General features: G+C 36.6%; 1 protein-coding gene across 1 annotated transcript in view; it reads right to left on the bottom strand.

The window, feature by feature from the left end:
• Positions 1–27,611, bottom strand: part of Arhgef38 (Rho guanine nucleotide exchange factor 38) — a 127,456-nt gene extending 99,845 nt beyond the window's left edge. The window contains exon 1 of the mRNA XM_074041479.1: positions 27,144–27,611. Coding sequence (XP_073897580.1) covers positions 27,144–27,339 — 196 coding nt within the window. The 5' untranslated portion in view covers positions 27,340–27,611. The remainder of the gene's footprint in view (positions 1–27,143) is intronic.
• Between the last annotated feature and the right edge of the window lie 344 nt (positions 27,612–27,955).

The raw sequence follows: 27,955 nt of genomic DNA, 5'->3' as shown, positions 1-27,955 counted from the left end.
CCAACTGTAGGCTAATGTAGGAGTTCTGATCACATTTAAGGCAGGTTAGGATAAGCTATAACATTCTGTATGTTAGGTGTATTAATTGAATTTTTCTCTTTTGATATCTTCGATTTATGATGGGTTCATTGAGATGGAACCCATCACAAATCAAGGAACATCTGCACTCTAAATTTTTCTGCTATCTAAAGCAAAACTCTGTCTTTTGCAGTTTCCAATTTAAGAGAAAGGCATGATTCTGAAGTAGGTGGATAGCTGTGATCAGAGATGCGAGAGGAAGAGGAAAATACATAAAGGAGGATGCTGGAGGAGAAAAGTCAGAATAGAACTGAAGTTTGAGATTCTGAGTGGCTTGCTTGGGTGAGGACACTGGTCTTTTACAGAAATGAAAAATCATCCAAAGATAAAGGGGTAATGGGTGGGAGGACTGAAGATATTCTTAGCTAGTAGTCAGATTTTGCTTAGAATTAGTCGTATCTTCTTTTTATTGACATTTCTGTCATGGCTATTTTGGGGTTGATTGAAGGAGAAATAATTTCTTTAAGTCTCTCAAATTGTAAAATAATTTATATTTGTAATGAATATATTATAAGAGATAAGTGCATAGACTTGGGAGCTAGACCATGAGGGTTCAAACTCAACCTCTACCATTTGTTAGATCTGTTACCTTGGGCAAGTTATTTAACTCTGTTGACTTCCTCATCTGTAAATTAAGGATAATGTTAGTTACATGGAAATGATGCAGGGAAAATCCCTGTATAGCTATCTTAAATAACTAAAAATGTCATTTTTTTTCTTTAACAAAATAGGAGAACAAGAGGGTGGAACTGGTTCTGTCTTGGGGGATTGGTACCAGTGGGAGCGGGGTGGAGGTGGGGACAGGGTGTGAGAGGGTGTATATGGTACAAATACTGTGTACACATGTATGTAAATGGAAAAATGAGAACTGTTGAAACTCTTCCAGGAATGGAAGGAGGATAAAAGAGAATGATGGAGGAGGTGAATTCAACTACGATATATTTGATATATTGTAAGAACTTTTGTAAATGCCTCAGTGTACCTTAGCACAATAATAAAAAAATTTTTTATGTTAGTAAAACCTTACAAGGTGGTACTGAAGATGAAATGAATTAACACTTTAAAGAGTGTTGCATTACAGTTTGTATCATGCAAATATTTGTAAATATTACTAGATGCAATCCCTATTTATCAGATGTAATACGATTTTCACGATATTATTAGTTTTTTCTAGTTTACTGTGTAACCTTCCCAAAATATTTCCGTGTCCATACAAACACAGAGTTACAGTAGTTTTTGTTTATTTTTTTTTTAAATGGGCTCATACACATACTCTTCTGCAACTTACTTTTTCACCTCTTAACAATGTGTAGCGGGCATCCTTTTTTGTAAGTGTATACACATACCCACGTCTTTACTCTTTCTAATGGTGGTACAGTTGTGTCAGACGCTGCTATTGCCTGCCCCATGTCTATTCTTCCATTTGTTTTTCAAGAGCTGAACCATGAATAGATAAAAATTCTAAGAGCAGGAAAAGGGCTCACACTCAGGAAAAGGAGCAGGCTAAGAAGTATACTCCCTAAAACGTGCTTCAAAGGGAGGGACATCTCTCAGCATGATCTCTCTCAGCTTTAGCTCTGGGTGGTGATAGCAAAAAAAATCCATTGACAATTCATGAACACTGAGTTACTCTAGCATGAGTTTTCAGTCTGAATTCACTGAGTGTTCAGCGAATAATTATTAAAAATTTACCATAAGCCTAAAACTGCTCTACAATCTGGAAATACAACAGTTTAAAAGTATCAGAAACAAGTCCTTTTCCTTATTGAGCTTAACTTCTAGTGAGGTGGAAGTACATGCATCACTAAAAGACAGAAGCCCTAAAGCAAGACTGGGCCAGGCCTGTTCAAGGGTTGGGAGAGAACCATCTGTGTAGAAATATAAAGGCATTAATTAATTTTGGATATTTTTAAATAAAGAATGCGTGCTAAAATTCCAATGCCAGTCATTAAAATAATAGAAATAGCATGCAAACTTTCCCAGCCTAAAGAGACAAAACCAAAGGGGTGGGGAAGTGGGGGCAGCAAATTCTTAAGAAGAAAGGAAAAACAGAGAGGAGCAGATATAAGGCAGTAGATTCAAATATAAATGTAATCATGATAAGTCAAATGACTAGATTATCAAACCAATTTGAAAACTGGCTATATGCAATTCATGGTAGAGAACTTAAACATATAAAAGGATTGAACACAAAAGACCTTAAAATTCCTGAGCAAATACTAGTGAAAAGTAGTATTTTTATGTCAGACAAAAATAGATTTCAAGGCAAAATAATAGTGAGCACAACATAATGATGAAATGTTCTATTCACATTAAAAAGATATGAAAGTCTAATTCTGTGTGAACTGGATAAAATGGTCTCCAGACATTTGCAGCAAAAAGCAAAAATGTTACATATAGAATTTGACAAATCAGCACCAATTGTGGTATTTTTTTAACATAGCTCTCTCAGTAACCAATAGGCCAGTTGGGATAGAAAAGATTTACACTCAATAATTATAGATTGCTCATTCCTTTTAAGGACACACAAAACTTTTATGAAAACATGCCATATACTAAGTCATAAAGTTTCAAAAAAATCAGTGCGTAAGAACCACAATTGCAATGAATTGAAACAAAACTCCTAAAACACTAATGAGTCAGAGAAATCACAAAAGAAAACAGAAGATATTTATTGTAAAGGTAAGAAAAATATTACCTATCAAAACATGTAGAATGCAGCTACAACACAGCTATAGGATTTTTAAACCTTAAATTCATGTACAACAAAAAAAGCAAGACTGAACATTAATGATTAAAAACAAGACATGTTGAAACTATTCCAGGAGTGGGGGGCTGGGGGGAAAGGAGAATGACGGAGGGGGTGAATTCAACTATGATATATTGTAAAAACTTTTGTTAAGTGTCACAATGTACCCCCCCCCACAACAAAAATATGATAATAAAAAAGAAAGTTAATGATTTAACAAACTAGAGAAATAAGAAAAAAATTTAATAAGCCTAAATAAAATAGAAGAAAGGAAATTCAGGACACAATTTAATGAAATTGACAAGACCTGAAAATGACTAAAATTGAACCCAGGATTCAAATAATTCCTGAGGTAGGTATATTGAAAGGAACATGGGACTACACACAAAAGAAATCCTAATACACACAAGGAAACCTGATACATAAGTCAGATATGGAAGGGGGAAAAGGATAGCACAATTAAACACACAAAGCCTTAAAATATCAAAATTATTAGAAATATAAAAAAATATTTAGCAAGTCTAAAAAAAAGGAATTGTCTGAAATTAAAAGCAAGAAACAAAAAGCTATAAATGACCAAATGGACTTTAAAAGAATGATATATAACTTCAAAAAATAAAACTCATAATAACTAAAAATTTAAAACTGAATGAAATAAAATTTCTACTGCAGGATAAAGTAAAAAATTTTACAAAACTAAAGAGATTAGTAAATCATGCCAATGAAAGTACATGGAATGCAACAGAGAAACATGAAATATGTGAGACGTTAGAGGACATTGAGAATTGAATGTGGAGTTCTGCTGGGTGTTGATTGGAGTTCCAGTGCACAATAGGGAGGAAGAAGGAGGCAACATTTGAAGCGCTAATAGCCAGAAGCTTCCAAAATGTTTGAAAGACACTAACCCTCAGAGTAAAAATTTACAAATGAATTACAAACAAGACATTTAAAATTAGCAACTATACCTAGATATAGCAGTCTGAAGTCTCAATACAATAATAATCAATAGAAGATTTTTAAGAAATACTGATGAAGACAAATTGCTTACAAAGAAATAACAATTAGACCCCTAACTGACTTCACAACATACTGATAGAAGCCAAAAAAAAAAAAGAAGAGGAATAATACTTTCAGAAGGCTGAGAGAAAATTGCTGTCACCTTGAGATTGTATACCTAGCAAAACTCTCCCAAGATGGTAAACTTACCTTTAGAAAAATAAGGTCTTTGCCACCAAAAAAATCCTCATTAAAATAGCCATCATCAGCAACACCAACAACAGGTGTTGGCGAGGATGCGGGGAAAAAGGAACCCTCTTACACTGTTGGTGGGAATGTAGACTAGTACAACCACTCTGGAAAAAAATTTGGAGGCTACTTAAAAAGCTGGACATCGATCTACCATTTGATCCAGCAATACCACTCTTGGGGATATACCCAAAAGACTGTTACTCCAGAGGCACCTGCACATCCATGTTTATTGCGGCACTATTCACAATAGCCAAGTTATGGAAACAGCCAAGATGCCCCAGCACTGACGAATGGATTAAGAAAATGTGGTATCTATACACAATGGAATTTTATGCAGCCATGAAGAAGAACGAAATGTTATCATTCACTGGTAAATGGATGGAATTGGAGAACATCATTCTGAGTGAGGTTAGCCTGGCTCAAAAGACCAAAAATCGTATGTTCTCCCTCATATGTGGACATTAGATCAAGGGCAAACACAACAAGGGGATTGGACTTTGAGCACATGATAAAAGCGAGAGCACACAAGGGAGGGGTGAGGATAGGTAAGACACCTAAAAAACTAGCTAGCATTTGTTGCCCTTAATGCAGAGAAACTAAAGCAGATACCTTAAAGCAACTGAGGCCAATAGGAAAAGGGGACCAGGAACTAGAGAAAAGGTTAGATTAAAAAGAATTAACCTAGAAGGTAACACCCACGCACAGGAAATCAATGTGAGTCAATGCCCTGTATAGCTATCCTTATCTCAACCAGCAAAACCCCTTGTTCCTTCCTATTATTGCTTATACTCTCTCTACAACAAAATTAGAGATAAGGGCAAAATAGTTTCTGCTGGGTATTGAGGGGGGGAGTGGGAGGGGGTGGAGTGGGTGGTAAGGGAGGGGGTGGGGGCAGGGGGGAGAAATAAACCAAGCCTTGTATGCACATATGAATAATAAAAGAAAAATGAAAAAAAAAATTACCATTAAAAAAAAATAAAAAGAAAAATAAGGTCTTACTTTGCCACCAAAAAAATCCTCATTAAAATAAATTCAAAAGAATGTACCTCACATAGAGGGCAAGGTTACAATGCAAAAGGGAGCAGGGCAGAAGTGAGGAGGAAGGCTAAACCAGCAGAGGATTAATCCAGGAGGGATGTGAACAGGTGGAGAGAAATCAGCAAGTTGAAGCAATAAGAAAATGGCAAAATGTTGTAGTCCTAATATACTCTGCCCATAATAAGGGCTAGCCACATAAAAAGGAATAAGCGCTAGCCAATTCGAATGAAATAGAGAGCCAGAAATAAACCATCACATGTATGGTCAAGTGATTTTTTACAAGAAGGCCAATGTCACTCAATGGATAGATGACAATTTTTCAATAAATGGTGCCAGGAGAACTTTGAAAGAGTGCAGTTGAAACTTCACTTAACACCATTTACAAAATTTAACTCAAAAAAGGTGAATAACCTAACAGTGTGAGAAAATATTTACAAATTCATATCCAGAATATGTAAAGAACTTTAAAACCCATAAACCAGATTCAGAAATGCACAAAGCACCTGATTTTTCTTCAAAGATATACAAATGGCCATAAGCACCTAAATTCACTGTCTCCAATCATGAGGAAAATGCAACTCAGACTACAAGGAGATCCCACTTCACATCAATTATGATGGCTACCATTAACGAAAAACAGAAGCATTGGTGAGAACTGGGAGAAATTGGAACACTTGTACACTGCTGTAGGAATAAAAAAATGGTACAGTCACTGTGGAATGTAGAATGGTGGTTCCTCAAGAAATTAAAAGTTGAATTATCACCAATATAGCCATTCCACTTGAGAGTACATGCCTACAAGAATTGAAAGCAGGATCTCACAGCACCACTTATGCACAATAGGATCCATCAATAAAGGAGAGGTAAGCAAAATGTGGTATATACTAAAATAGAATATTATTCAGCCCTAAAAAGGAACAAAACCTGACATATGTTACAACATGGATGAACCTTGCAGACATTATGGTAAGTGAAGGAAGCCGGGCACAGAAGGGAAATACATGTGACTCGCTTACATGAGACTCTTACAGCAGTGACAGTCATAGAGACAGACAATACAATGGTGGTCGCTGTGGGCTGAAATGAGGGGAGAATGGAAATGTATTGTTCTGTGGGTATAGACTTTCACTTTTCCATTTTTACTTTTTGGCAGTAATGGGGTGTTTGAACTCATGGCCTTGCGCTTGCACCTGTACTTGAGCTGCAACATCAACCTTTTTTGTTTTAGCTATTTTTTAGAGAGGGTCTTGTGCTTTTTGCCTGAGCTGGTCTCAGGCAGACTATAATCCACGCTCCAATGCCTCCTGCATAGCTGAGATTATAGACATGCACTGCCACACTGAGATTTTGTTGTTGTTGTTGAGGTGGGAGTCTCACTAATTTTTTCCTGGACTGACCTCAAACCTACCTCCTGAGCAGCTGAGATTACAGGTGTGAGGCACCATGCCTAGCTCTAGGGTTTCACTTTTGTAAGATGAAAAAGGTTTGGAGATGGACATCGGTACTGTCACATATCATTACCAATGTATTTAATACCATTGAAATGTACAGTTAAAGTGTTCATGTGGTAATTTTTTCACATACATTTTACACTTTTTTTCAAATTGAGGGAGAAACCATGTAATGAGATTGTGAAACAGAAGCAAACAGAACAGACACAGACAAGACTTTCTGAGCATATTAATTTTTACAAAATTTAACATTTTTTTATAGTTGAAAAAGAGAAAAAAGTTTCAATGTCAGAAGAAGTCATGTTTTAAAATTCAAAATGGTTTTGAGTTGGGTTTGGAGTGCAGGCAATTTAGATAAAATAGTTCTCTTTTTCTGAAAAAAGGTCTTATGGGAGTTTAGGAATTCACATAGAAAGGACGGCTTATAAAAATGAGGAGGTGCAGTATAAATAGAGTGAATAGCATAACTGCAAATCTTTCAGGGGTGATGGAATGACCTTCATTGTTAATTACTTCCTGTGTCTTGCAGGCTGTTAGGCTGTACATCCCACGCCGTACCTTGACTAATGCACCTGAGCTGGGCTGCTTTCTCTCACACACCATGAGTATGCTGCATCAAATTCCTGGGCAAAAATGTTATTTCAAGGCAATGTGTACAGTGAAATGTTCTTTTGGTGTCACAACAATATTATTTGTCCTCTGACAGTACTGTTAGGGTGCTGTCTACATTGATTAATACTCAGCTGCCACTTTGAATAGGGACATAGGTTGTGGGTAAGAACTGTCCTGTCTGTCCGTTCATTCTCATAAAGACTCAAGGAGTTCTTGATGGAATTCAATGTAAAACATCAAACACGTATGAAAGCTGATCCTAAGACTATGATTATAGTTTTAATAATTTTTACACTCGTGTATTTCCTCCTATAGAACGTTATATTCCTTCCCCCTTCTTTTCATTATTGTAAAATAGTCATAACATAAATGCACCATATTAACTGTTTTTAAGTGTGCATTTCCCCAACATTAAGCACATTTTGTTGTTGTGCAGTCATCACCACCATATGTCTGCAGAAGTTTTTTGTCTTCCCAAACTGAAACTTTGTATCCATTAAACAATGCCAACTCCCTCCCCTCCTACTTCTCACTAACCACCATTCTACTTTTTGCCTCTATGAATCTAGTGCTCTAGGTACCACATTTCAGTGGACTCCTTATATTTGTCCTTTTGTGCCTGGTTTATTTCACTTAGCACAATGTTCTCCCTGTTTATCTGTGTTATGGCATGGGTCAGAATTTCTTTTCTTGGATGTGGTGGCTCACAGCTGTAAATCCCAGCTATGCTTGTGCAGAGGCAGGAGGACTGCGGTCCAAGGCTGGACCTAGGCAAAAGTGAGACTCTATCTTAAAAATAAAGCAAAAAAGGCTGGGGAGTCCTGAGTTCAAACCCCAGTACCACAAAATTAAAAAAAAAAAGAATTTTACCTTTTAAGACTGGGTAATATTCTACTACATCTGTATACTAGATTTTGTTTATAAAATATATACTAAAAATTACTTAGGTAGTTAATCATTTTCTAGTATTACTGCAACTATACTCATTTTAATATATCATGAAATATTATAAGAACAACAACTTAAAGCACTTATTATGCACCAGTTTTATAAATATGCATTTTTCTGTAATCTGCTCCACAACCCCATTCTAATTTTAGAGGTGAAGAAACTGAACACAGTGAATGTAAGTAGGATTTATCCATGGATCCACAGTGTAGACAGAAGAGCTGGAATTCAAACAGATCTCATTAGCAATGAGGCTGTTTTCTCACTCCAACCCCTGACTGGTATGTTCCCATCATGGCATATCTTGTAATATGTAATAGAATTTTTCTGGACAAAGAGAAATTCTGGCAATGCTACCCATTAGCTGTGTGACCTTGATCAAGCCATTTGGTGTCACTAAATTGCTTCATTTGTAGAAGCAACATAAGAAAAATAGTTATAATAATGATAATAATAACAACTAACATTTTGAGTACTCACTGCATAACTGAACACTGAGCCTGCATTATGTTACCTCTTCCTCACAAAAGCACTGTAAGATGGATGTGTATTTATTCCTTTCCTTTTAAATATGAAGCAGTTGAAACACATAGAGGTTAAGTAATTTGTCCAGGTCTCACTGCTGTTAAGTGTTAGGTCCAGGATTCAAATTTGAACCTGTCTAGGTTCTAAACCTGCATTTTAATTACTACTCACTAGTAGAAGGTTGTGAGAATTGAGATAAAGCACAAAAACTGCTTAACTCAGCATCTGACATACAGAAACCTCTCAAAAAAACCCTCCCATTCATTGTTTTTATGACTGGGATTCACTTGCTATTATTCTGTATCTGGTTCTCGATGACTGCACCTGCTTCTCCTCTTCCCCCCTCCCCCTTGGAAATATTCCAAGAGCAGGAGAGAAATTGAGTGTCCATTAGGAAATTACTCTCCTTGGCTATAAAAAGCAAACATAGCAAGGACTGCTACAAAGTCGATTCAATAGATGCCTGCTGTGCACTGTGGTTAATTTGACATGGGAACACCACCTTTGCATGTTGCTTGGAGTCATACAATAATGCCTGAATTTTAAAACTCTGATTCCCTTCCTTTTATACCAAAGCTAACTCACTAAGTTTCTGACTTCACTGAGTTCACTGAAATTGGGTTTCTTGAGAAAGTTTAAAGAGCAAGCAGATGGCCAGTATGACTACATTCTGCTGATGTGCATAGCTTATCATTATTTTTAAATCTTGGTCCTTATTTATTTAGATTAAGTTCTCTAGCTGATATTACTTAACAATGACTAGCAACAAATAACCATGGATGAAGATTTCTATAATCATATTGAAAAACTACCCATCTCTTAATAAGGAGGTAGAACTAATAATTTCATATACCCTCACCCTTATTCCCTCAACATGAGACTAGTTAGGTACACATACACCACGCCACTTGACATTTATTTACCAGACACCTTGCACACTCATTTTATTAGAAAACAGATGGGGAATATAACAAAATCAACTGGCTCTTAAGTAATTTATGATTTTATCAAAACCACTTATATATTCATAATTAAGTAAGAATCAATTAATATCATAAGTTAAAGTTAACAATTTTATAAATTTCCTAGGTTTTTTTTTTTGTGGTACTGGGGTTTGAACTCAGGGCCTACACCTTGAGCCACTCCACCAGTCCTTTTATGTGATGGGTTTTTTTTTTTGAGATAGGGTCTCACGAACTATTTGCCTGGGCTGGCTTCAACATTTGAGCTTCCTGATCTCTGCCTCCTGAGTAGCTAGGATTACAGGTGTGAGCCACCAGTGCCCCACTAGGCTTTTTTTGTTTTTGTTTTTGTTTTTTTACAGTGATGGTATTAAGTTTGAACTCAAGCCTCATGCCTGGTAGGCAAACACTGTCACTTGAGTCACACAAAAATTCCCTAATTTTTGACGTTTTATCTAATTTAATATCAACTTTTAAATTACCTATTGGCAGCTAATCTATGGAAACAGCCAGGATGCCCCACTGCCAATGAAAGGATTAAGAAAATATGATATTGATATACAATGGAATTTTACTCAGCCACAAAGAAGAATGAAATTTTGTCATTTGCAGGTAAATGGATGGAACTGGAGAATATCTTAAGTGAAGTTAGCCAGGCTCAGAAGACCAAAAGCCACTTTTTCTCTCTCATATGTGCAATGTAAACCTAATACAAATACTGCAATATTATGAAAAACCGGTCACACTAAGGGGAGGTCACATATGAGAGGGGTAGGGTAAAAGAAGGAAACTAAGATGAATATGGTTGATATACTCTCTATACAAGAATGAATGTAGAATTCTTAAACTGGCTGAAACCACCATAAGAAAGGGATTAAGGAAAAATGAAGAAAAATAGAGGAGATGAACCAACTGAGGTTATAGTTCACATATACATGGAAATATCACAAGGAAACTCCCTGTGTAGCTAGCTACCTTTATCTCAAACAAGCAGAAATGTCATTTTTTCTTTTTACTTTTTTCCTCAACAAAATCAGAGAACAGCAGGGCAGAACAGGTCCTGTGGGGGATGGGAGTAGTACCAGTGGCAGGAGGCAGATAGCAGGGAAAGGGGGTAGGAGGGTGAATATGGTGCAAATACTATGCACACATGAATGTAAACGCAAATGATACCTGTTGAAACTATTTCAAGAGTGGGGAGAAGGGGATAAAGCAGAACAGAGGAAGGGATAAATCTAAGTAGGATATATCTGATACATTGTAAGAACTTTTGTAAATGCCACAATGTTTTCCACTCAGGAAAACAATAAAAAAGGAGTAGATAAAAATAAATAAATAAATAACCCAATGGATTTGAGTAGGTACTTTGGTATATACACGGAAGCAAATAAAACAACGGTGTTGTCAAGAAACATATGATATCACATCTACATGTAGAACATGTAGCAGTGGAACTGCTCTATGGAGCTCAGGGGAGGAGGGAAAGGAAAAGAGAGTGGTGGAGACTCAGCACTATCTAATACAACACATCTGTGCAGGTAGATGAGATAACAATATGCACTGAAAGTTGTTGAATAATGGGGGGTGGGAAGGAAGAGGTAAGTTAGAGTAGCAGAGGGGGTTACTGACCACAGTAAAGCATATTCACAGTTGGGATACATTGAAAAACTCTTTCGAACATTGACTTTAAAATTAATAAGGAAAGACAAGACTGTAAAATAGGTACAGTGTATGTTGGGAGGTTACTTGTGGGAGGAGGGAGGGCAAAAGAAGGAGATGAAGGTGAGGGAATATGGTTGATGGACTTCATATGCATATAGGAAATAGAATGATGAAACCTCCTGTAATTGCTTTAAGTGGGACAAGGAGAGGGTTGTAAGGGGGGAACATGGAGGGGATAATCTAACCAGTGTACAATGTAAGACTATTCAGAATTGTCACAACAAATACCCCTTGTACAGTGAATATATGTTAAAAAAAAAGAAAGAAAAAGAAATGTATGATCTAGAAGTACTAATAGGATATTAAAGTCACAGGATAAACCAGTATCTCCTTCCCCTCCTTAAAACGTGAACTATGTCTATGCAGTTCTCCACTTAACAATCAAGCTGTACATTTTTCCACATATTAGCTGTGTTCCCTGATTCTATCACTGTACTTCATATTGTGATTATGTTAATTAACTAACCTTATATAAATTGAGGAAACGTGAGAGCAAAAGAACATACATGGGACCAGGAAAACTGCTTTAATGTTTTGAAATAATTTGATAAAGTCAAGTTACCAAAATGCTGCTTTACATTAGGAACTGAATGAGACAAATCTAAAAGATTGCATAAATAGAAAATTGTTCTAGAAACATTCTATATAGAATGCCAATCACTTTGAAATTTAAAATATCAGGCAATATTTTAAAAACATCAGTATACAGATATATTTAAAATATTCTGTGACCTGTGCTAAGATCCACTGGAGATGTAACACACAAACTAAAATCTGGAAGAGATAGCAGTAGGTGAAGAGAAAAGGGATATGTCATTGGCAAAAGAAGTATCTAAAGCTTGGCTACCAAACAAGATGTGAAAACAGCTTGGTGTGATGGAAGTACAAGTGTTAGAGGATGTGAGGAGGTGGTGAGATAAGAGAGGTTGTCAGATGACAGTCTCAAAAACATAATTAAGGGATCTGGGATTTTGAATAACAATAGGTATGTTAGTTAGCTTTTTGTTGTAACAAAATACCTGAGGGGGAAAACTTAAAGGGAGTAAAGGTTTATTTTGGCTTAGGTTTTCAGAGGTTTCAGCCCATGATCAACTGACTTTGTTATTTCTGGGCCATGCTGAAGCAGAACAACGTCGTAGAACTGCATGGTGGAGCAGAGCCGCTCACCTGATGGCAGCTAGGAAGCAGAGAGAGAGACAGGAAGGGGCCAGGGACAAGATAACTTTGATCAGTAATTTATTAAACCTGCCTGTGAAATGATATATCCTCTATTTTATAGTAATTGAAAGCAGATAATTCCGTAAGATTTACAGGTAATTACGGGCTTCTTAAACTCATTACATCCATATATTTTAACATTTAAATAGAAGCCAAATTCCTTCAAAGTACTTTGCATTATTTTCTCATAAAAATATAGAACATGTGTAGCTTTAAAAACTTTTATTTAATCCACTCAAGATTCTTCTACAAATTATACTTCTTTCCGGAAGGTTTAAAAGCCATCATAGATTAATGTGATATTAAACCAATCTCACCATAAACTTTTCCTTTTGGGAGCATGGGGTTTGAACTCAGGCCTTCACAGTTGCAAAGCAGGCACTCTACCACTTAAGTCATACCTCCAGTCCATTTGGGCTGGTTATTTTGGAGATGGGATTTGGGGGAACTGTTTACCTGGGCTATCCTCAAACCCAGATCCTCCTGATTTTAGCTTCCCAAGAAGCTTGGATTATGGTGTAAGCCACCAGAGTCCAGCAATAAATTTTACTTTTAGGAAACATTACACAGTATTTCCTTTTTAACCTTTCTATGAGATTTCAATTGTGTATATGTTATGTAAGCAAACTAGATTACTCCTTATCATTCACATTAATGTTGTAGGTTGTCATATATGACCAGATACTATATAAACTGTTACACCACAACTACAAAAATGGCAAAAAAGCAATTTTGAAAGCATTAAATGTCCTTTTTAATAAAAGGCAACCAGTATTGCCCTAATTTTCTGCAGAAATTACCTTTCTTCTTCCTACCCTCCCCTTCCTCCCTTTTCACAGCATGTTAATACACAAAGATATTTTTATCCCTTTTACTTATATTAGACTTTTACATATGGATGCTTTCTTTTCCAATACACTGAATTTTTTAAAAGGCACAAAGTTGGACTCCTTAGTTTCAAATTTTCTGTCTTACAGTCCTTCAAATTGATTTTCCTCAGAAAAGGGTAACTCTGAGAACTTGAGGAACCAGAATAAAATGAAAATATCTACAACTCGAAACTTGTAGCATTCAAATGGTTATATATATTAGTAGGTTCCTTGTATTTATACAATCAGGACAAAAAAGTGAGAATAACTTTCTGAACATAAAAGTAAAAATAGAGCACATTTATTAACAGTAGGAAAATTCTTAAACTTATAGAAGCAATGTATTAAGTCTTACATAATAAATACAGCCAAAAGCATTAGGAATTCATTGTCAGATATTCTGATGGATTATTTCCTGAAAACCTGAGGGACAAGATAACTTTCAAAGACACACCCCCAGTGACCTACTTCCTCCAACCAGGCCCCACCTCCCACTACCTCTTGATAAAGCTATCAAGTCATGAATCCATCAATGAGCTAATACATTGATGACGTGAGACTCTTTATGATCCAGTCACCTCTCAATGGTTGCAGCTACCAGATGGGGACCAAGCTATCAATACATGAGGCTTTTAGGAGACACTTCATATTCAAACATAACACTGAGAAGTAAGTGAGGCATATTTAAACAAGCGACATGATCAGATTCTATTAGAAATGTCACTTTGGCCTTTGTGTGGCCATATTTGGGAAGGGAGATGAAGAACAAGCTTAGAGGCAGGTGTAGTTGTTCACCTGGACATTTGATAGGGCAGAGAAGGAAGCTGTTAAGCTTAGTCTAGTTGTCAAGAGGTTGAAGAGAACTGAACAAATGAAGAGGAATTTAGGAGATAAAATAAACATGATTATTGATGTAGGAATAAAAGAGAAGGAAAGTCAAAGCTGATTCTCAGATTTCTGAGTTGGTTAACCATGTAATTGCACCATTTAAATAAATAGGGAGCCATGATGGTTTCCTTTTGGATCCCACTGACTGGTAATAGCCAGTCAGTGGTTCTTACCCTGGAAAAGCTGGGTAGAGGGCATAAGGTATAAGACCTTCCCTTTATTCAGAAAAGAAAACTAATTTCTAGACAGATTAAGTCTCCGTCCCTCTCTACCTGCATCAGTCCAGTTCCATTTCTACCTATACAGTGCAACCCATTCTTAATTCAATGCAGAGTTTTATTCCACTCATATTGTGACCAACCCCCAGATGTGATTATAAATGTTCTTTTGTTCCTTGCTGTATTTCATATCTACTTCCCCATAAACACTCCCAAAAACCTTGGCATAGCATTGCATTGAACCTTACTGACATAAGTTTCACATAGCAAAACCTTTTATCAGTTTCACTGGAAATCTGATCCACAGAAAGATGAATGGAACAGCCCTTCTGTGAAATAGGTTGAAAATAATTGCATGTCAAGCAGGTTTTGGGGAGAAGCCAGTGAGGTATCAAGTAGAAATATGGAGAAGCAGACCCTCCACTGCTCTGAGTGTGAAAGCTCAAACATTGGGGCTGGGAAATATTTTATCCTCATTTGAAAGGCATGTGATTTATTTCCTCTGACTGCTAATTGCTGCAGAAAGTAGAGAAGTGGGTTTCAAAAAGGAATTCAACAAAGCTTACCTGGCTTGAAAATTACTTAAGTGGCCTTGGTTTGAATTTACAGGCTTCAACAGAGATCAGCATAGCACAGCCAGGACAATTAAGAGCTAAATCAATGGGCCTTTATATAAATGTCCTTATTTAAAGTCCTTAGTGGAAGCAAATAAGTGAAAGTGGACAGGTTCTAAGTCCTGAGTAGAATGGGAACTTAACTTGGCAAAGCCTTCCCTGTGTTTGACTTTCCTGTTGTGATTTTCCTATTGTTGAGAATGCAAAATTTTGGCTAGATGAGACATACTGATTTTACCAACTTGTTGATTAACTCAACCAATATTTATTGAGAGCTCATTGTGCCAGCAATGTTTCTTACCTTGGCAATTTTACCCTCCCCTAAGGGAATTCTGGTACTGTTTAGTCATTTTTGGTTGTCATCAGCAGGTAGTGGGAGTGAGGATTGCCAGAAGCTTGTGGATAAAAGACAAAGATACTGCTAATATCCTACAATGCAGAGGACCATACCCTACAACACAGAATTGTCTAGCCCAAATGTGAGTAGTGCCAGTGCTGAGAAATTTTGCTCTGGATGTTAGCAATACAGCAATGAAGAAAGACAAAAACTTCAGCCTTTTCTGAAGCATCTTTTAATGGCGAAAGAGGAACAATAAAACAGCAACAAAGAAACTTCAGCATACCAGATAGTGATAAGGTGCTGTGAAGGAAAACAAAGCAGCAGGTGGTAATCACAATTGCCACTGTGTAAACAGGGAAGGTCAGAGAAGGTTTCGAGTAAGAAGGTGATTTTGGGGGCTAATGCAACTTTTTTTTTTTTTGCCAGTCATGCATTAATTTAAAGATGAATTGAATAGATTGTGAGAAAATTATCATTGCTTTTTCCTCCTCTTCTATTGATAAGACCTTTATGCTAGTTTAGACACAGGGTTACATCATTCTTTTTTTGTGTTAATGGGAGTCAAACCCAGGGTTGTGTACATGACAGGAAAACACTTTACCATTGAACTACATCCCCAGCCCTTTGTTCTCCATATTTTATAGATTTTAGACAAATGAAAAACAGAGCTAGTCTTCCACTTAACTAATGAAGCAGATTATTTTAATTCCACTTAACAATTACAAACCATAGGTTCCAAACACCATGTACAACACAGTGATCTGTGCATTGCTATTCATGGAACGAAAGTGTTGCAGGGTGTGTACATATAGTATACATGATATTGCATGTTCTTTTCTAACAGTCTTTTCTAACAAAGTATATGTCGCCCTCTTAGATTACTTAAAGTTCCTTATGTCACCATCTTAGACTGCTTGTATTGTTTAAAAGTTCCTGTTTCTTTTTCTGGATTCTTGTACAGCTCCATTGCTCACAAAAACTGCCTGGCAAACCATGTACCTTAACCCATCCCCTAAACCTTTAGCCAGTTGGGAGAGATAATGAACCTTTGACCTGGACCAATCCAGGACTAGGGGCAAGGACAACTGCATTAGGGATATAAGGAAGAGCCACTGTCAGGTGTGCTCATGTGTTTGCTTGGCCTGAGTGAATATGTGTGTGCACCCTTTTGATCAAAAGAAATTTCCTTGTCAAGATTTCTTCTGTCTCTCGTGTGTCTGCTTTCAGCATAGACGGTTTTTAATTCTAACACTCTTGCTAAACAAGAGAGCCTCAAAGGTCACCCGAGTTTGAACACAATGTATTAACTAGGAAAAGTTGAAATATGTTTTGAATTTTGGTATGAATTTTTAAATTATCTTTCACTGGTACATATTAATAAGAACATATAGAAAAATCTATACAAGACTTGAGCTTTTCTGATAATGTTTTCTCATTCAAAAATTCTAATTAGTGATTCACTGAAATAAAAGTTAAACCACAATTAAATGTTGGTTATACTTTACATATCAAAAGTTGGATACATAAAATATTTGCTTGCAACTGTAGTATAATGAAGCATCCCTTTTCTTGGAGAGTGTTGACTTTGTTTTCCAAGCATTCTTTTATTAAAATATAAATTTAATTTTAGATCTGCATTTCATATTTCACTTCTATGCAGAAAAACACAGAATAAAAAAGCACACTATGAAATTTTAACTGTAGCAATTTAGAAATAATTACGTTTTTTAAATTTAAAAAATTTAAAAAATAGCAGTGCCATTATAACATGACAACCTAAATATGTAACATTAACAAGCAATTCAAATTCTAGGAAAATATTTATTTTCAAACATAGCACTCATATTTTAGATGCATAGATTTGATTAATATAAAGAGAACAGAAAATAAAAGGAGAAAAGCACTCTACTATAATCTTTGACTATCCCAGAAAAAATAATTTTTTAATCCACATCTGGTTATAAAAAATGTAATATCATGGTTGAAAAGATAACCTATTTCTGTCTTCCAGTACATGGTAGATATGACTTTTGTATTCCCTTGCTAATAATGACAAAATTTTTTAAAAAAACAGTTCAACAAAACATAATATAGAGGCAAGAATATGAGACATGATAAAAACCAGAAAATAATTCCTTTGCTGTAGTTAGATCCATACCCAGGAACAGTGGCTCTGAGCCAGTGAGGAAGGGATCAAGACCTGGCTTACAATAATCACCCTATACAATGAATAGATCCTAATGAAAATGAAAAAAAGAAAGACCCAGCTAAGCTGGAACCAGCCATGGGCAAAGGCCTCCGTTGTCCACTAGGATTTTCATTGCACAACTGCCACTGACTGTTTATTTATCATTCACTCACTCATTAACTCAACAAACACAATTATTGAGTACATGCCAACCTTTTCTAGGCTTGGAAGACACACATGTCCTATCTTCCAGAAATTCGACCAAGTGAAAAAGACATTGACAGGTAAATACCAAGCACAAAAAATGTACCAACATTGTAATACATGAATATAATTTGGGTGTGAAGACTGAGAAAGAAAGACTTGAAAAGATGAGTAGGCATTTATAAAATGACCAGGATATGGACTAGCACTCCAACCTGAGGAAACATCACATATCAAGACATGACAACAGTCCAAAGTAAACTGCCCGGAGGCTCAGAGATGAGCATGGGAAGATAGAGCCAGGCTGGGAGAAGGCATAGACCACATTTTAAAGTGTAATACAAGGGTGCCCAAATGTTTGAATTACTTTTTATTGTGGTAAAATTTACCATGTTGTCTGTTTTTAAGTATGTAATTCAGCAACTTTAAGTAATGCACATTGTTTAACCATCACCATCATCCGTTTCCAGAACTTTTTCATGTTCCCATACTGAAACTCTATACCCAGTAGTCAATAGCCCTCTTTTCCTCCTTCCCCCACCCTCTTCTATTTTCTGCCTTGGTGAATTTGACTACTCCACACACCTCACAGAAGTGAACTCACAGTGTTTGTCTTTTTGCTTGCTTTATTTTACTTAGCCTGATGTTTATCTGTGTTGTAATATATGTCAGAATTTCATCTCAAGTGTTTTTGTCTATTAACATGCATACGCATGTTAATATATCATGTAATTATAAGGCATACACAGAAAACATATATTCAAAGCACAAAAGAAAGAAAATAAATTATTTTTTCTCACAATGAATGATCTTGAAAAAATCCCTGGAGTATATTTACCCTTCTTTGAGATAAATTTAGCACTGCTATAGAAAGTGGAAGTGCAATGATGAGTATTTACCAAAGGAGCAATGAGGTTTAATGTTCTGACCCAGTTCTTCATCAGACATTCTGTCCACCTGTGTTCTCTGGAGTTAGTGTTGATGAGCAGTGTTCAAAGACCAGACAGCTCAGATAATCAGGTATCTCAGTACTGTATTTTGAGAGTGGGTTATTCTAGCGATTATATGCAGTATAGATTTCATTTAGTTCTGTTACCTATCTTTCTAACGTGCATGAAATATTTTTTTGAAAAGTACAAAATAGCACAGTTCCTGGAACATACTGGGTCACTGTTAGCAGATTTTAAGGGTATCTTGAGGCTTTTGAGTATTGTTCAAAAATTTGTCAAGTTTAGAAAACTCCTTAAGAACAAACCACAAAGCAAATGGTAACATTAAAAAAGGGGAGAGGGGAGGGAAACTCAATGTTGCCCAGGCTCCTTAAAACTTATAAGTGGATTCATATTTCAGTGTTTCTTCTTTTGGTGTTTTAGAATTACCATTAAGGACTTCTTAAAGCACGGTTCCTATATTGCCTAGTTTGTGCCTCTAATATAATGACAGCCACTCACTGTGTGGTAGATGTTGTGATGGATTAACTAGCTCCAAATAAAGAAGTTTTGGTACTGTACCTGCCTAACAAGTGTGAGGGTCTGACTCAAAACTCCAGCATTACAAAAAAGAGAGAGAGGAGAGAGAAAGAAGTTATTGTTCAGCAGCTGAGAGTGACCCCAAGATAGGCTCTTTAGGGACAGTCTCAGAAAGGAGCTCCTCTTGGGCCATGCTCCTTCCCAAGGTGTTCTCACCCAGTAACTTTGAAGGGTGATATAAGGACCCAGTTTTTTTTTTTTTTTAACAGCACTGGAAACAACTCTGAAAGTTCATCCATTTCAAAACTCCCTTCAGAATTGCCCAAATCTTCCACTGGAAACACATCACAGTTTAACCTCTGTCTCTCTGCCCAGTCACACACCCTTGCCTTCTGTTCCTCATGGAGTGGTCACAAGAATGTTTCCTAATATACTTTCCACACCCTAAATGAAATCACAGAATCTGCAACCTGGGAACAGAACCTGTAGCATCTGCTAGGCACTTAGCACTTTTCTGTAATTATTTGTTCACTGCCTATCTGACTCAATAGGCTGAGTTTGCTTCTAGTTTATTTTTATATTCTTAGGGCCTACCTCAAAGAAACACTTAGCACACACCTGTTGAATAAATTTCTTAAAATGAAATCCTATTTTATTTAACCAAGGAATTTTATCTTTCTATTTATTAAAATAATTAATTTATACCTCCCTCTCCAGAAAAATGATGTTGTAATCAAAAGTTGACTAGTATTAAAGAGTAGGGAAATGAAAATGATAGAAATATAACAATCTTAGACATCTGTATTTTTAAATCTTTAGATATTGATTGAGCTGAGCATTTAAATGCTAATAAAGACAAAGTCTCTAGCCCAAGAGAAATTATATTCAAATGAAAAAGAGACCCCCAAATAGAATAGAATAGTATAATTTCAAAGAGCATTCAGGGGATGAAGGCCACTAAAGCAGCCCCAGCATATACTTGGGTTATTTTGAGCATAAGTTTCCTGAGAAACAACAGGTGCAGGAAGGGTTCTGTTCTCCTTTCTGCCTAAAAGCAGGGCATAAAATCTCATGAGAAAGTGCCTTTTCTAAAGCAGGAAGAGGAAAAATACTTATCACTGGAGATGGGCTGGTGCAATCAAAATGAGTTTGTACAAACAACGAAACAAATTTGTATTTTCTTGCACTTTCCCCTATATATTTCCTATTCAGTTTCCCATAAGTTACTGTTGCTAACCCAACTGCCCATTTTTAATTTTTTTCCACATCTCCAAATTTCATTGCTTTTTGTTTAAAGAGTACATAATCCCCTAGGTCTAACTGCTTCTTTGGAATTTTCACTGCCTCTTACCCCAGTCACATAAAACTATTAATCTCAAAAAAATTTTGTATGCTTTTTCTTCTTCTAATTGGTCTTTTGTCGGTACAACTCACAGGCTCCACTAACAGAATATAAGAAGGTAGAAAAATATTTCCTTCTTTATGCTAGTTTAGATAGGATGGGCTCAGGAAAGGACTGTAAGACAAAGAGAACACTTACTTAACAGAGATTTCAAGAAGAAACTTTTAGGGAGAGAAGAGAGTTAATACAACAACCAGAAAGTGGGTATAAATTTAACTCTAGACTCCTGATTGCTAAATATAGTAAACTGCTTGCTTTTACCTAGGAGGGGAACATGTTCTAATTCTTAAGGTGAGTCCAAGTTTTTCCTTGAATAAAATCTGGATGCAGAGAGAGAGGTAAACAATGTCTTCATCAACCACTTCACAACAAACACAGAAGCAGAAATCTGTGACAGTTTTTTTTTGTAGTGACACAGGAGACCCAACATTAAGAAGCATTCAGAAAAAACAATTTCTATGAGGGGCTGCAATGACACGACCTTTCAGTTTTTTTCTTTAAGTAACTGCTGGGTGCCAGGCAGTACAAGATTACATTCTTTATCAGAACAGGTATCCTAGAGTATCCATTTCTTCTTTGATTGATTAATCAAGAAAGAAATTGCTCAGAATACCTATGGACAAAGGCTTTTAATCACACACTCTATTTTCCTGCTGCATTTAAGTTACAACTCACAATTTAGGCTGACTTTGTAGAATTCTATTGATATATTACCTACCAATATAAAGAGCTACTTGTTTCCAGGGCATAACTCCATTCATTTCATTTGCAAAAGTTTTACTCCTCCCCTCCCTTGCTATACAATGGGGCTTTCAGTTTATCAGATGAATTTTAAATTTCACTGAGATGCAAATATATGACAATAGGCACAAAACTAAAGAAAAGTATCAAGATCCTCAACTGAGTGGGAAATAAAAATTATCAAGCTATTACTATAAGGCAAATAACATTGCAATTTTGTTCCCTGACAATTAAACAGCACCAAAAAAAGTATTTATTAAATATCAACACTGGTAAGAACATGCCACAATAATTTGGAAAAAAAATGCAAGTGTCAAAGTGAAAAGTAGCAGGTCAGGCTTTATCACAGTAACAGAGGAAAATCGTCATATTACAAAACCTGCATTGCAATCGCCCAATTGCTTTGACTTGGTATTAGTAAACCATACTCATAAAATACCTATGCAGACTCTTAATTATATTCATTCTGTTTCATAAATATTGAAAACATCTGAGTTCAAATCCAAGCTCTCTCTACCACCTATTTTCAACTATAAAACCAGAACAGAAAAGATGTCGGGATTAAATAACTGTATGTGAAAGTCCCTGACTAGAACAGTCCTTGGTGTATATGGCATCTGTTATATGCTCATTTTCTCCCTTTCTTCTCCTTTGTTCCCTCTTACTTTCTAGGACCTAGTACAGAAGGAAAACACCCTGAACATAGATTACTGCCCCAAACCACTTACAGCTGCCTCTCTCAGGAGCCCTGAACACGAGTACAAATACAGCCTACTTACCATGCTATATATTTAAAAGTTATAAGCCAAGCTGGAAAACAATTAAATAAAATCTGATATATTCTCCTATCTTTACAAACCTACCTTCATAACAATCTGAAAACTAAGTTTTACTTTAGAGTTCTCAGATTCCTAAGAGTTTCATGCCAAAATTTGGCAGAAGGCCACCAATCTAACTCTTCCTGTAACCAGCTCTCCCATCTAAAGGGAACCTCAGATGCAAAGTGTGAACATCTCATGATCAAACTCCAAAACACTCCGTACCAACTGCCCCTTGGACCTAAGAGTATGCTCACCAACAGCCACAGTCTAACCTGAGGACAGGAACAGGTCCAAGTGGCCTTGAACCAGTATTGAAATCTGTGGAACAGAAAATTCCAGTCTCAGATATAGTCTAGAAGTGAGGAGGTAATAAGCTTGGTCCCAAGGACCGCTCACCCACTTGTTTGTGAGAAGTTGCAGAAGGGCAATCTAAAGACCGCTGAAATCAAGTCTTACCTGATTCTAATTAAGCATGATATGCATAAATTTAGCAATTCTTGTGATAATCCCACCTGCACAAGAAAATTGATACCCACAAAAGTACTGAAGTTGATATAGTGTGGCATTAAAAAAGTAATTCTATAAATAGAGGGTCTAGTTTCCTATAACAACAGAAACAAAGATGAATATAGCTCAAGTGCTGTTCTTTTTTTCCCACTCTATTACTATTTTAGGAACATTTCTATTCATGCCTGGTCTCTCTCATTCTCTCTCTTTCTCTCTCTGTCTCTCTCTCTCCCTCTGTCCTTCCTTTCTTTCATTCTGCCCTCCCTCTTGATTTCTCACTTTTTGTTAAATCCATATTTTTTGTGGATAAAAAAGTACAGGTAGAATTTGTATGTGACACTTTTAAGAAAGTTACACCTAAAATTACATTGGTCAAACACAGGAGGAATAATTCTGCTTATTGCAAGGTGGTTGTGGTAGAATTGCTCAAATATTTTTGATTTCTGTGGTTCACATTTTGACACAATTGATCCTCCTGAATGAAAACTGAAAGATATCTTTCCTGACAAAAAGGGAAAGTAAAATATCATGCTTCACTTTGGCTTGTATGCATGAATGAGAGAAACTATTTAAAGTGCCTTGACTTCTGTAAAATTTCATTCTTCAAATCATGACACATGCCAGGTGCTGGTGGCTCACCCCTGTAATCTTAGCTACTCAGGAGGCAGAGATTAGGAGGATTGTGGTTCAAAGCCAGATTGGGCAAATACCTCTGCAAGACCCTATCTCAAAAAACCCTCCACAAAATAGGATTGGTGGGTGGCTCAAGGTGAAGGCCTTGAGTTCAAGCCCCAGTATGCCAAAAAAACAAACAAAAAAAAGACACACATCTATATGTATTGGTGTCACATTACTGGTTCAGTTATTTAGTTTCCATTTCACTAAATAGTGTTTGGAGGCAGGTAAAAAGAAAGGAGCTACTCAATACTGAAAGAACAGGCTGCCAAGGAAAGGGCTTGCAGCATTGGGTTAAAAATGCATAGGGAGTGGAACAATTAGTTTTATTCAACCCTTCACTCAGCCTTGAGAAAAAGTCACCAGTGTTAACAACTCCTGCTCACTTACAGATTGACTGCATTCTTTTAAAATATTATAAATTAAATGGTCTCAAAAGTTTACCTAGTCTAACTTGTTTGGTGAGCTATTTATCTAATATTGCACAATATGTGATTCTGTATAAAGTTTATGCCTTAGGGTGGTTTGTTATCACCATAGTAAGAGAACTTCAGGATTTCAGAAGATAACCAATTGATTCTCAATGAGAATAAAATGATCTTTGCAAAAGGAAAAAATGGTAATAAAAGAAAAGAAAGAAGGTACCACCCACCCACTATGAATGGAAGATAGGAGTTTTTACTTGTGTTACAAATAACATCAGTGGCACTTTACCCATTCACTCTCATTTCTTTATGCTGGTGATTGATTAGCTAAAATGTGTTTGCTAAAAAATTAACCAGAAGTGGTTTAGTATGGCCACAGAGGATGAAAGTAACTGGCCCATTTTCTTGGTCACTTCTGTCTGCTATAAAAATATACTATAGACTGCCTGGCTTAAACAGTAAGCATTTAGAGTCTAGGAATTCCAAGATCAAGGTGTTGGTACATTCAGTTCCCAGTGAAGGCCTGCTTTCTGGTTTGAGGTATCCATATCCATAAGTGACAGACAGCACAGTCAGAAGCAAGCTGTCTTGTGTCTTTTCTTATAAGGCCATTAATTCCATTCATGAAGGCTTTACTGTCATGACCTTCTTATCTCCCAGAGGCCACACTTCCTAGCACCATTTCATTGAAGATTAGGCTTCAACATACAAATTTTGGGGGAGAGCCTTTAATATACACATTTTTTTGGAGGAAGACAAACATTTGTGCTTAGTACCTAAAGAAGAGGATGTCAGTTTCACCTATAATGTCAATATCAATCATTTAGGGTTTCAGAAAAGACTGCTGAATGTCAATACACTTCTTATAAAAAGTTTAATCTTTGCATAAATACCTCATGTACATACACATCTATATCTGTATCCTATAGATAGATATCTGCATATGCAAACACACACTGTGTATAATTAAGTTATATACATTTCAAATGTACAGTTTATATTCATAACCATATGTAAAATCCTTTTCAAGGTTTTATAACTCAGCCACTAATTTTCCCCTATTTAGATAATCTCTAAGGCCCCCAATAGAATAGCAATCAGGAGCTGAACTAACTTGGAAGCTAGGATGATGTAGTTCTTGTAATGAATGGAAAAGGTGACCTGAGGACTGGTCATTTGTGTGCTCTGGATTGCAATCTAGAATGAGATAGACTTTCACTAACATTTAATTGTTAGGTAGGCAATTCTGTACATTTCTATCACTGATATGTTTAACATTTCAGTGAAGAATCACATTTATTAATGGGGACATGTCCTCACATATGAAGATACATAAATATGTAAGAGCTCTTATTTCAGGACTTGGTGTTTTTCCTCACATCATTTCCCTTCCTGGGCCAAATCACTGGAGTCATTTGTTATTTAGCTGTTGCTAAGTCTTACTGTGTGTTGTGTATGACCTTATGTGCACAGATGTAGCAGTTAACAAGAGTAACAGGTTTCTTTCATGAAGAATGCGAGGGGGTAAGAGAGACTGGAGGAGTGGTGAGAGTCAATAATAGGCAATAAACAGGGAAATAACATAATTTCAGACTTAGTCCAGTGAAGAAGTTAAAATACCCTTCTCTTCCCATCTGTACCTTCTTGCCATCCCCAACTTATCTCTTAAAGACCTGATAGCCTCCTCCACCCAATCCTCCTTCTGTGAAATGGTTGATTCTACCTCTACTTCTATCATGCTGCTTTATTATTTATTTCTTTACCTGTCTTATCTTTCTCAACTAGACTTTAAGGCTCTTTGGAGTAAAGGTCAAATTTGCTTTCTTAATTATTTTTTAGTTGTGATTCTTGGGACATATTCTATTTTGCTCACCATTGTAACTCTCAAGACACAGCATATAACATAGATAAATGTCAATTAATTGAACAACATTTTGTGGTAAGTATCATCAGTCTCACATTCACAAACAGGGAATTTGAGGTTCAGCAATTTTAAGTAATGTCTTCAGAGGCTTGTTGGTAGCAAGTTGAAGAGCCTGGATTGAAAACCAAATGTGTATGACGCTAAAGTTCACATTCTTTCCAATATCACCTTGAGAGAAATTAAATTCAAAGATCAAATATCATCCATCCCTCATTAAAAAAAAATCTTTCATGAAGATAATTTTTTCTGTGACTTAATGCTGAACTCTGCAGAATTTTTTAAAGCATTAGCTCCTGGTTACAATTTTTAGAGATTTAATTTAAATGTGTTTAACTTATATCACTTAATTAATTTGCATAACCAAGTCTAAGCTCATTTTTGAGGAAAGCAATCTGCTAAATGCCAGCAGATTGTCCCATTGGTCTTTCTAATGTCATTACAGTTTTTAAGTCCAGAATGACAGCTCACAGAGGGATGAGGGCGGTTCAAACACACATTGTGCTCAAAGCAGGACAGGCAGGATCTGGAGGATCACATGACAAGTGCTGACACTGTCACCATTAGAACGAAGTTTTACTAGAGCAAATGACCTTTCAGAGAGAGGGTAGATGGGAAGAGATAGAAATTCAGAGCCTGAGGTAGAGGGCATATTCTAATAACTGTGCCAAATTACCTTACAACCATCACAAAATAAACTGAAGCTATTTCCTCAAAAATCATTGAACATCAAAACCTGCTAAACATCTCTTACCATATTTGGGTATTATTCAATTCACTCTAAGGGAATGATCACCAAAGTGATTTTCAGCAAATCCTGTTATACCATCTGGTTGACTATAACATTACTTACTTTTCACAAACATGATTGTAGATTCACATCCTTATTTAAAATAACCATAATCACAGTTCAGTACAATTACCTAGATAGATCTCATGGTGTGACATCTTGCATCTGCCTATTGAGATAAACTATCTTGTGTAGGTTTCTAAATCATTTGCTTTCTACTTATTCCTACTTTTTAAGTTGGGAGGGGAAGAGAAAAGAAAGAGGAGGGTAAGAAAAAACATCACCCTTACCAGAGAAAAAGTAGCAATATTAATTCAGAGTTGGCTTTTAGTTATTGATCTGCATAACCTTCCCTATAACTTATGAGTCACATTTAACTTCATTTTTCTTCTTCAGTGGGAAGGAGAAGTATATTTGCTTTTTTCCTCTGCCTTAACTGTTTTTTTTTTTTTACAAATGGGATAGCAAAAACAGAGCTGGGAGTGCGGCAATCCAGGGCAAGTGATTTCTCTTTGGTTACCTTGTAATTTCTGGTTGTATTCGGTCCTATCAGATTGGCTCCTCCTCAAGGTACCAGAGTGGTCCCCAGAAACACTGCTGTCCACCACAGTGTCTGTCTTCCTTCTCTCCAGCATGTACAATCGGGGTCTCAAGAAAGTCAGATTCTTCTTCTTGGTGCCCATGTTTTCTTTCCCAGTGGTTTCTTTGGATTCCATGTGAGACAAAGACAAGCTTCAGGGGTTTGCTAGCAATGCTCCTTGCTGGTGCCTCAGGGTGTAAGTTAAAGCCACTGGAGTGTGGAATTTAACTGTCCCTTTCTAACTAACCTGCTTCACTTGCAGGTTTACCTAGCTGCCACAGCCACCTCTTTGGAGTCCCAGAGCTCCACCCCTATGAGGTCATCCTTTTTTAATACCTAGAATCTAACAGGGGAAGCTGCCACCTGTTACCCAAGAGACCTGCAGCACTGAGCTAGGCAAAGCAGGGACTGTGCTGTCACATGCTACTGAAGCAAACAAAAATCCCATTGTGTGGGGTAAAGACTGGGGGTAGGGGAAAAGGAAAGTGAACAAGGTGAGGCAGGAGGAAGGTAAGGACTCATTAGCATAACCAGCAGCTTATAGGTTGAACTGGTGCCTAAGGGTGTGTACAGGTGCACTGGGGACTCTGTGTTGTGGTCTGCTGCCTGGAGGCAGATTAAAGCATGAGGTGACTTCTAGCTAGAGTCACGCACCTGTGACCCAGGGAGTTGGTATGTGGCTGTGAGAATGTGTGTTAGCCACACAACAATGAGGACAAATCAGTTTTAATTTTTAACTATGTGCACTAAAA

This window comes from Castor canadensis, chromosome 9 (genome assembly GCF_047511655.1).
Source record: "Castor canadensis chromosome 9, mCasCan1.hap1v2, whole genome shotgun sequence".
Taxonomy (NCBI): domain Eukaryota; kingdom Metazoa; phylum Chordata; class Mammalia; order Rodentia; family Castoridae; genus Castor; species Castor canadensis.
This window is presented reverse-complemented; position numbering and strand designations above follow the sequence as displayed.